A 12,043-nucleotide genomic window follows, 5' to 3' on the forward strand; every position below is an offset into this window, starting at 1 on the left:
TCAAGTGGACACAGTGCAAAGAGAAGACCAAGTATATCACCAGTAAAACTAAGAACTAGAGAAACGTTGAACGACAGTGAAGGGCCAAGAGTGAAAGAGAAAAGAAAGGAAGTGTCTGTCGTGGTACCAACATCAAGTGAAGAAAAAGACTTGGCCAAAGAGGAAAGTACCAGTGAGGCAGAATCAAAGAGAGATGCAAAATTGAAAAGGAAAAGGATACCAAACAGGAGATATTCCGGTCCAGAATGGGCATATGTAGTCAATGACGATTGGACCGACGAATTTGTATCTCTTAGCCTCGAGAACGAAGAAGAAGAGATACCAATAGAAAAGAAAAGTTTTATGGACACTATTGACTGAAAAACTGATAAATGACATTGCTTGCTATAATCTAACGTGATACAACCAGCTGAGACATTGCCAAACCGGATAAGACATTTGCTAACTTGATAAGACTTTGATAACCTGATTGACTCTTAAACTCGATTTGAGACAACGTTGCTAACTGATAAAAGACTGAGTTATTGCCGAATTGAGACAAATGCTGCTAACCGATAAGTGACTGAGCTCCTGAAGAAAACTGTGTGAACATTGCGCTCGTTCAGCTTTGTAACTAATTGCTAAATTGTTTCTTTATAGGTGCTTCTAGCTCTCTGATTCTATACAGATCATGACTAAGTACGCTACACAAAACAGTAGAGTGAAATATTGTAAATATGCGTGTATAGGCTTGATAACTGCATGTGTACTAATAATAATGGCAATAGTGCTTGCAACGCGTGGTAAGGGTGAGAATGAGAAAATTGATGCTTCTACTTCTGCTCCTGTTACTGTCACTGAACTAACCGCATTGAAAAGACTAGAATTAGATGAGAGACACTTGCATGATAAGAAGGAACTTTCGTATAATGTTTTCTATCGCCTACTAACAGAATATGTTGAGACTATGGATGCGAAAGATTGTTATGTGTGTACACAGATACCGACATCGGTAACGGAAGGGGTGACTTATCACCACATGCCTCTTACATATGGGATTACATGTAGTTTAGTAACTTCTAGATTTTATGGTCAAACTAACATACAGTATTTTTACTCAAATTATGATGTTACCTTTGCATAGGTTCCTATAATAACGCAACTAAGCCAGATTGCTAAAGATTGGGATGCTAAAATAATGAGGGAATTTTTCGAGCCAATGCAACCTTTTGAAACAGCTCACGCTCATAGGGAAAACCTTACCTGCTCGCTCTCTGCAGTAGAAATAAGCTTTTTAGATCGCACAGATGATAGAAGGGCACAAATGAATGCGAAATTAGAAAAAGAGCTAAGTAAGAGGACTTCAGTAGATAATTATGCTTTTGCCGCAATAAAAACACAAGGAAGAATAGCTTTAGACGCTTGGCATGTAGGGAAATTTTGTATATATCGTGGTGAATCTTATTATGATAACATTTTCGTGGGAGCGAGTGAATGTAAACATACTTGACCCTGTCATACCTGGTGTATATTACATTTGTGGGCATAATGCCTATTATCGTCTTCCAAAGGGATGGTGGGGGAGATGTTATTTGGGTATAGTGTTCCCAAAGGTTTATCAACTGGATGACCTATCGGTGATTCCAAAGACACCTGGATCTCATCGTATCCAGAAAAGAGAGACCACAGCTGCTGTGGTAGGAGATATATTTGGAGCCATGATTCCTTCATTGGGAGTTGTGTTGAATTCCATCAAAATAAGAAGTTGTCTACTATAGTGGATAACATGTTGACAAAGTTTTCAGGTGCTATAATCCTGATGGATGCTGAACTTGCAGCAGAAAGAGCTATGACTCTTCAAAACAGGCTTGCCCTAGACATTCTTTTAGCAAAGGATGGCGGCGTTTGCAAAATGCTTGGTGCGCGTCACTGTTGCACGTATATACCAGACAACAGTGTGAAAATTAAAACAATGCTTGCAAATCTAACAAAAGAGAGTGCAGACTTGAAGGAATTGAAAGAACCAGGAGTTTGGGAGACGGTTGGAAAGGGAGTTGCTTCAGTGGGAAATTGGCTTGGTGGCATTTGGAATGGAATATTACTAAAAATAATACAGGGAATACTAATAGTACTAATTTGCATCTTTGGGATTTGGGGAATAAAGAGGGGAATACTAATGATCATGGCAAGAATTAAGAGAAGGAAGGAAGAGAAAATAATGAAAAGAATGACAGAAGAATACAAGGCAAGAACAAGGGGAACTAAAAGGCAAAGAGAACTGACAGAATTTTAATGGAATAAAATTTGTGGGAATGGTTTTGTGTGATGACAAGTAGTCATCAGAGGAGGGATTGATGACGCAGAAACGAAGGTTTTACATTTATTAGTGCATAAACGTAGTGCCGCGATAATCAAGTGTGACTTTAACCGAACTAATAAAGATTGTACGGGGACAAATGTGCCCTCAGAGTAGTTCGCCAACATTTATAAGCGTGCTTTATATAACGTGATGTATTAGAATTGTACTAATCTGACATAACCGTAAACGTGTGCTATGATTTGCTTGTTTGAAATGTTTTAACTTAGCATAACTTTAGTGGAGGCTTCGGCCTAGTTGCCTTGTCTCACGGTTTAAATGCTCGTGTTTTTCTAATGTGCTAATAAAACGTGTATTCTTGCTTGAAGCTGTACTTTTCCAGTGAGATCGGTTCACATGCTTATCTTTAAGGTTTCGTGCCAGCCTGGCATCTTCTTCTTTGCTCCAAGGTCAATCTGCAGGTGCAGACAATGGAAGCTCTGAAAGTGAGTTAATTGGTAAAATATGTTGCAACTTACGTTCCCGACTCCAAGGATAATGTATGCCTAGGTAGAAGCTTGTGAATTGCTGTTTTTGATTGGACAATTTGAAGCCAACCTATGAACCCTCCAATGGAAGACCCTACTGGATTTGAACTGTTGATTATTTAAACCTGGTGCACAAGAAGAAAGTAGCCATTAGCCATTACCCGCCATTTGCAGGACATCGCAGCCATTATGGCCCATCTTGCCGACCTCGTCATTTTGCCATCTTCTACGATGCCAATTGATGTTCAACGCCATTTTGAATGAGACTTTGATGCTTTCTCTAATCGAGAGAAAGAGACTTTAAGTAATTCTCGCCCTAGAGACTTTAACTTCGATTTGCCCCTTTGCATAAAGTAGTAGTTTTGTCCTTTTATCTTGCCGCTGTGAGGCAATTGCCCCGTCCATCCTGCCCCTTTGCCCCGTCCCATGCTGATTGAAACCGGTACCTGTGAGACGAAGACTTCCTTGAATGCTGATTGAATTTGGTAAATATGAAAGGAAAATGTACAATTGCATTGTGTTTCTTTTTAGGTAACCAACTGCTAATTTTTGATAAGAGCCCTACTTAGGAGTTTTCCAAATCAATGTTGCTAAATTGTTTTTGCATGAAGTCCCACATGCAGATGCTAATTTGAGGTTAGATGAGGATTCATTTGTTGCACGATGCAATTTGAGACTTTGTTATGCTGACTGATGTATGCAATTAGCCCATTACAGATTATAGTTTTAGTGGTTTGCGTTGCTATCATCGAATGTATTGTTATTCAAATGCTGCATAGATTGCATCTTTTTCGTCGTTATGGACAGCTATTAATGTTCATTTACATATATCATTTGGTGTTGAGACACATTTATATCGTGCTAGCTTTGTTAATATAGGGAAATAAATTCATTAACTTTGAATAAACTGGTGTGGTTATTCATGGCCGAAAGGTCATGGTTCGCCGAAATGTTTTCTGGATTAATTGTGAAGTGTTATGTTGATCAGGGCATTGCTTATGTTCGTTATTGATTATTGATTAGATTAAATTGACTAATCTCGGGTGAAGAGAGCCCCACTTGGTCAAAAGATTCATCGACCCAAGAGCGTCCAAATACAGGTAATTTATTAGGACGGAACGCTCTATCAGTAGACAGAGGGTATAGCCGATTCACCCAAATAAAGTGTACAGTCTCAATTCCCGGTAGTAGATGTTTGCTCAATCTTGACATTTTTCTCTACAATCGTAAAACCATGCTATGGATTAGATTGAATGCCCCAAATTAAGAGATATATTTAAGATACAACTGGAAACCCCAAGAGATAATGTATAATTAGATCTTGAAACATCATCAGCTGGAACACTAGAGGGGTTTATAGATTTTGGCTGATATGGGAATCCGGCAAAATGAATAAGTGCTGTTGAATATTGTAGCTCGCCTTTTTGCAAAAATTAGTGATTCAACAATTCCATTGTTACTATAGCATGATATTGAGATGTAAGAAAAAGGGTAAAGGACAATATTGTTAACAGATCTTTTAAAACAATATGGCTTATTGAGTTTATGAAACGACAATTGTGAATCACAATTCAAATTCAATAGACTGTCATAATCAATTGTGTAAGAAAACAGCTTTGTTGATGATCAGAAAACTGGATGGTTCACAAAGCCTGAGCAAGCATTTTTCTCTACTAATTTACAGCCAGGTGTACAAAGCTTTTTATTGTTTGCAAACAGCCCGATTCACAGAATCGAGCCATTTGTAAATGAAAAAAGGCATTTTTCAATGTACAAAGGCCCAAGTCATGATTCAGAAAGATATTACCAAATCTCAAACTGGGTTTGCGAGTTGATATTAGGAAAGGGTGTGTTGAGAGCACCTCTTTCTAATACCGAATAGCAGTGGTATGTGTGAATGTTTTCAACCAAAATGCAGTCGCAAAACATTTGCATTTTACCACTAACTTCAAGTTGGTGGTAACCCATTTGCAAATGGGAAGGGGGGTTCCCACAGTAACCCTTCCCCTTTGAGAATGGTTGTAAAACTATTTTTTAAGAGCAGACAGTGGTCCCACGGACAACTTCCTAATCTTATAAAATGAAAATAAAACTTCTCATTTTTCTTTTTGAAAAACATCCTCTTTTCCTTTAAGAAAAACGTGCTGCATTTAAAAAAAACATTGCTTTATTTAAAAGCAGTCACAAACCTAGTGGTCTGCTCACCCTAGAAGGTCACATCCCTGTGGTTTTTGTGATTCCTAGTATGTCACAAAGCAAGACATACCTCATGAATATTAATGAGACAGTTCTGTTTGCGAACCACTGGGAATCGCAGGAAGTGTAAAGAACACTTTAGAACCTGGCTGTTTGTGATTACCAAATAGCAAATTGCAAAGATTTTCTATTTGGTAATCGCAAACCTTAACCTACGTACGTCTGCCCCTTAATCCCTAGCTTACCAGAGATACATTGTGTGTTTGTTAAGTCCTAAAAAAAAAAAAGAATTAATTGTCGATTGTGTGACTCAGCCCTGGAATCAATTATGCTTGTTTGGAGTGTTTGTCCTAGTTTGACGTAGTTGCGCAAATTTTATTTGATGTATTTTACTTACATTTTTATTTTATTTTAAGACAATGTTATATGTGCTTGATTTTTACTTCATACTCTGTATATTCTTTAGGGCAAAAAAGTATGTGGAATGCACCAAGAGTTATTAGATCTAGAGAGACTGTAATAGAAATGATTCATCAACACACTTGATGATATGAAATATTTTTTTTAAATGTAGTGCATCCATGTGCAGCTTTTATGACTTTTCTTTTCTTTTTAGGGGTTTGCCTAGAGGTGAGCTCCAGACAAACACCGAAGCCCATGGTGGTACTGCCTTTCATGACATATGGAGATCTACACAGCTTCCTGCTGTGCTCCAGGCTCCATACTGGTCCACAGGTGACTGTCTTTTTGGTTAAATGATTTGTGAGATTCCTTTGATCTGGCAATGCTCTGTCTAGTGTGAATCTGTTTGACTTCAGTTTTATTTTATTCTTGTTTTCCGTTCAGTACGTTCCTCTGCAGACCCTGTTGAAGTTTATGATCGATATTGCTCTGGGAATGGAGTACCTAAGCAGTAGGAACTTTCTGCACAGGGACTTGGCTGCACGAAACTGCATGTGAGTTTTATATTCATCTCACATAATGTCTGATCTCCAGTTTCCCTTTCTGAATCTCATAAATCTATAACTCTACCCCAGGACCTAAATGCTTCATCTTCTGAGAAGTCAAATGCAGTGTCTAATTTCTACCGTTTGCTGTCGACGGTGGGATGTTTAGGGTGTTACACTCTCCTAGTAGGTATATGTTTGGTAAATAGTTGAGTACAGGTGCTTTCAGATGAGTATGGTGAGGTGTCTGTCGGATTTCACCTGAAATGTTTACGTACACAGAGACAAAACCGCACGCAAATGCTCTCCCTCTCTCTGTTTTGAATATCTTCCAAAATAATTTAGTGTACAAAATATTGTGGTTTACTACTTATTTGGCTCATTGCACCACTGTAAAAGCAGATTTGGCTACTTATTTGGTTAATTACACCTCCATAATAGTAGCTTACACTATGTAAGATATGCAGAGGCCGAGGTGAATAACTCAGATGCTACAGTTGTAAATCTTACCCGAGGAACGTGAGATAAACGAATCTGTTAAATTGCGGGTGAAACCATGGCTGAGGGGATTGCTCACCCCACCAGAACATGCTTAAATTAGTTTTGTTCGTGATAATACGCCGACTGGAAAATGTACATAACGGACTGGGTTTTTAGGTGTGCGGCGGTATTTTTCTTGTTTAGCGGATGCAATGTGTCAATGTACTGAGCACGGCAATTGCACTCACAAACATGCACACACAACATACAGGCACCCCCTCAAAAGAAATAACACACACATTTGAACACAGGCACACATCCGCAACCTCACAAACTTATGGCTAAAAAACTTTCACATCGACAGCGTCAAAAGCTCAGACCTCTGCCATTGCCGAGACCTTTGGCCTTGCCAACAGTGTCTTGAAAGCGAGATGCATGCTCGCAGGATCGACCCTAATAACAGTGTTCAGTTCCGTTTCCTTTACAATGCACAATTACTTAATCACTGTTGATGCAGACAATGATAGGTTGTCAATTTGAATCTCATATTAAGATGTCTTTCCTTTACAGAATTAATAAAGAAAACTGGGTGCAGGGAATTAAAATCATATTTTCAGCCAGTCTCGAATGCAGATAAACACAGGAAATCTGTGGTCCTTGTCTGCACCGATTACAAGAACCGATTACAGACATGCAACAACTTTTTATGTTAAAAACCCAAGCATGTTTTACAAGAAAACAAATAACTTCCGATCCAAACACAATGGAAACCGGGGCGAAGTCAAAATGAAAGTGGTAGCAGAGGGCCACTCCCAGCTCTCAAAATCCCCTGACACCCCACGCCCCCCACACCCTGAAAAAAATGCACTTCACTTTTCAGTGAAACATCATTGGGCTTCCCAGGAATGGAAACTCTGAAAGCTTCCGACTTCTGATCTGAGCTTAGCGCCAGTGGAACCCGGTATTTTCCTGCCCATTAAAGGGTCTGCCCTTGGCTTATTTTTCATTTGCTGTGTATTTTTTAATCAAAGATCCTGGAGAGTAGTTTACAAAATAGCAGGAAGATTAGTCGCATTAAGATTTGACTTATGCCACACTGGAACTGCCAGTACCAAAGTTATATCAAAAGCTCAATACACTCTTAGAGTGGGTAAAGCTATCAAGGGAGGGGTCACAGAGGCGTCATCCAGAAAGGCCCTTGGTGTTAATTCCGAAATTGTGCTTTAACACCCCAATCCACCCCACTCCAATCTGCTCTGCTCCAATCCACGCCAATCCACCCCACCTCATCCCACAACAATCCACCCCATTCCAATCTACCCCACAAATTCAATCCACTTAACACCAATCCAATCAACACCAATTTAATCCACCTCACTCCAATCCACCCCACTCCAATCCAGCCCACAATCCACCCCCACTCCAATCCAAACTCCTCACCCCAATCAATCCATTCCAGTCCACTACCCTCCAGTCCTTCCAACCCACACCAATCTGTCCCACTCCAATCTGCTACAATATAATCAGCCACCATCCAAGCCACCCCACACAAATCTAATCTAGTCCAACCCACCTCACCCCACTCCAGTCCAATCCACCTCACCCCACTCCAGTCTATTCTACCCCACTCTAGTCCATTCCAATCCACCTCAATTCAATCTTCCCCTCTCCAATCCAATCCACCCCATTCCAATCCAAAACAATCCACCACACTCTAATGTGGCCCAATCTAGTCGAGCCCAATCCAGTCAAGCCCAATCCAATCAACCCCGGCTCCAATCCAATCTACCTCACCCCAGTCCAAACCACCCCACTCCATTGCAATCCATCCTAATGCACCCCCCTCCAATCCAGCCCACAAACCACCCCCACTCCAATCCAAACTACTCAACCCAATCAATACATTCCAATCCACCACACCACACTCCAATCCTTCCAACCCACACCAATCTGTCCCACTCCAATCTGCCACAATATAATCAGCCACCATCCAAGCCGTCCCACACCAATCCAATCCAGTCCAACCCACCTCACCCCACTCTAGTCGAATCCACCTCACGCCACTCCTGTCCTGTCTAATCCACCCCAATTCAATCTTCCCCTCTCCAATCCAATCCACCTCACTCCAATCCAAAACAATCCACCCCACTCTAATGTGGCCCAATCAAGTCGAGCCCAATCCAGTCAAGCCCAATCCAGTCAACCCCCACTCCAATCCATTCTACCTCACCCCAGTCCAATCCACCCCACTTCATTCCAATCCATCCCAATGCACCCCCCCTCCAATCCACCACAATCCACCCCACTCCAATCTAATCCACCCCACCCCACACCAATCCAAACCAATCCACCCACACCCAATCCACCCCACTCTTCAATCCACACCACTGCTATCCAGCCAAATCCAATCCAATCAATCCCACTCTGGTCCAGTCCACCTCACTGCGATCCAATCCACCCCACTCCACCCAAATCTACCTCACCCCAAACCAATCCACCCCACCCCTAGTCATTCCACCCTACTCCGTCCCAATGCATGCCACTCCAATCCACCACAATCCACTCTAATTTTATCTACCCAACACCAATCCAAACCACCCAGTCTAAACCAACCCACACCAATACATCCACTCCAATCCAACCTACCCAATTGCAGTCCAACTCACCCCATTCCAATCCAACCCATCTAACTCCAATCCACCCCCTTCAATTCACCTCGCTCCAATTCTCCTCATTCCGGTGCAGTACAATCCACTCGGATCCAAATCATCCTACTCCAAACAACCCATTCAAATCCATTCCATCCCATTCCAATACAATCCACCCCACCCAATCCAATCCTCCACAACCTAATCCACCCCTCTCCAATCCAGTGCACCCACTCACTCCAATCAATCCCACACCAATCTAATCCACCACATTCCAATCCAAAACAATCCACCCCACTCTAATGTGGCCCAATCCAGTTGAGCCCAATCCAGTCAACCCCCGCTCCAATCCAATCTATCTTACCCCAGTCCAATATACCCCACTCCATCCCAATGCACCCCCTCCAATCCAGCCCACAATCCACCCCCACTCCAATCCAAACTATTTACCCCAATCAATCCATTCCAATCCACCACACCAAACTCCAATCCTTCCAACCCACACCACTCTGTCCCACTCCAATCTGCCACAGTATAATCAGCCACCATCCAAGCCGTCCTACACCAATCCAATCCAGTCCAACCCACCTAACCCCACTCCAGTCCAATCCACCTCACCTCACTCCAGTCCAATCCACCCCAATTTAATATTCCCCTCTCCAATCCAATCCACCACATTCCAATCCAAAACAATCCACCCCACTCTAATGTGGCCCAATCCAGTCAAGTCCAATCCAGTCGAGCCCAATCCAGTCAACCCCTGCTCCAATCCAATCTACCTCACCCCAGACCAATCCACCCTACTCCATTCCAATCCGTCCCAATTCACCCCTCCACTCCAGCTCATAATCCACCCCCACTCCAATTCAAACTACTCACCCCAATCAATCCATTCCAATCCACCACACCAAACTCCAATCCTTCCAACCCACACCAATCTGTCCCACTCCAATCTGCCACAATATAATCAGCCACCATCCAAGCCGTCCCACACCAATCCAATCCAGTCCAACCCACCTCACCCCACTCTAGTCGAATCCACCTCACGCCACTCCTGTCCTGTCTAATCCACCCCAATTCAATCTTCCCCTCTCCAATCCAATCCACCTCACTCCAATCCAAAACAATCCACCCCACTCTAATGTGGCCCAATCAAGTCGAGCCCAATCCAGTCAACCCCCACTCCAATCCATTCTACCTCACCCCAGTCCAATCCACCCCACTTCATTCCAATCCATCCCAATGCACCCCCCCTCCAATCCAACACAATCCACCCCACTCCAATCTAATCCACCCCACACCAATCCAAACCAATCCACCCACACCCAATCCACCCCACTCTTCAATCCACACGACTGCTATCCAGCTGAATCCAATCAAATCAATCCCACTCAGGTCCAATCCACCTCACAGCGATCCAATCCACCCCACTCCACCCAAATCTACCTCACTCCAAACCAATCCACCCCACCCCTAGTCATTCCAACCTACTCCGTCCCAATGCATGCCACTCCAATCCACCACAATCCACTCTAATTTTATCTACCCAACACCAATCCAAACCACCCAGTCTAAACCAGCCCACTCCAATACATCCACTCCAATCCAACCTACCCAATTGCAGTCCAACTCACCCCATTCCAATCCAACCCATCTAACTCCAATCCACCCCCTTCAATTCACCTCACTCCAATTCTCCTCATTCCGGTGCAGTACAATCCACTCCGATCCAAATCACCCTACTCCAAACAACCCATTCAAATCCATTCCATCCCATTCCATTCCAATACAATCCACCCCACCCCAATTCAATCCTCCACAACCTAATCCACCCCTCTCCAATCCAGTGCACCCACTCACTCCAATCAATCCCACACCAATCTAATCCACCACATTCCAATCCAAAACAGTCCACCCCACTCTAATGTGGCCCAATCCAGTCGAGCCCAATCCAGTCAACCCCCGCTCCAATCCAATCTACCTCACCCCAGTCCAATATACCCCACTCCATTCCAATCCATCCCAATGCACCCCCTCCAATCCAGCCCACAATCCACCCCCACTCCAATCCAAACTATTTACCCCAATCAATCCATTCCAATCCACCACACCAAACTCCAATCCTTCCAACCCACACCACTCTATCCCACTCCAATCTGCCACAGTATAATCAGCCACCATCCAAGCCGTCCTACACCAATCCAATCCAGTCCAACCCACCTAACCCCACTCCAATCCAATCCACCTCACCCCACTCCAGTCCAATCCACCCCAATTCAATATTCCCCTCTCCAATCCAATCCACCACATTCCAATCCAAATCAATCCACCCCACTCTAATGTGGCCCAATCCAGTCGAGCCCAATCCAGTCAACCCCTGCTCCAATCCAATCTACCTCACCCCAGACCAATCCACCCCACTCCATTCCAATCCGTCCCAATTCACCCCCTCCACTCCAGCTCATAATCCACCCCCACTCCAATCCAAACTACTCACCCCAACCAATCCATTCCAATCCACCACACCAAACTCCAATCCTTCCAACCCACACCAATCTGTCCCACTCCAATCTGCCACAATATAATCAGCCACCATCCAAGCCGTCCCACACCAATCCAATCCAGTCCAACCCACCTCACCCCACTCTAGTCGAATCCACCTCACGCCACTCCTGTCCTGTCTAATCCACCCCAATTCAATCTTCCCCTCTCCAATCCAATCCACCTCACTCCAATCCAAAACAATCCACCCCACTCTAATGTGGCCCAATCAAGTCGAGCCCAATCCAGTCAACCCCCACTCCAATCCATTCTACCTCACCCCAGTCCAATCCACCCCACTTCATTCCAATCCATCCCAATGCACCCCCACTCCAATCTAATCCACCCCACACCAATCCAAACCAATCCACCCACACCCAATCTACCCCACTCTTCAATCCACACGAC

The 12,043-nt window shown here is 43.5% G+C and overlaps 1 protein-coding gene across 2 annotated transcripts in view; it reads left to right on the forward strand.

Annotated features, from left to right (window-relative positions):
- The window catches only part of MERTK (MER proto-oncogene, tyrosine kinase), a 413,075-nt gene that overhangs the window by 338,996 nt on the left and 62,036 nt on the right, over nucleotides 1-12,043 (forward strand). For both annotated transcript variants that reach the window (XM_069235075.1, XM_069235076.1), the window contains exons 15-16: nucleotides 5,636-5,754; nucleotides 5,866-5,975. In XM_069235075.1, coding sequence (XP_069091176.1) covers nucleotides 5,636-5,754; nucleotides 5,866-5,975 — 229 coding nt within the window. The remainder of the gene's footprint in view (nucleotides 1-5,635; nucleotides 5,755-5,865; nucleotides 5,976-12,043) is intronic.

Source organism: Pleurodeles waltl, chromosome 5, assembly GCF_031143425.1.
Source record: "Pleurodeles waltl isolate 20211129_DDA chromosome 5, aPleWal1.hap1.20221129, whole genome shotgun sequence".
Classification (NCBI taxonomy): Eukaryota; Metazoa; Chordata; class Amphibia; order Caudata; family Salamandridae; genus Pleurodeles; species Pleurodeles waltl.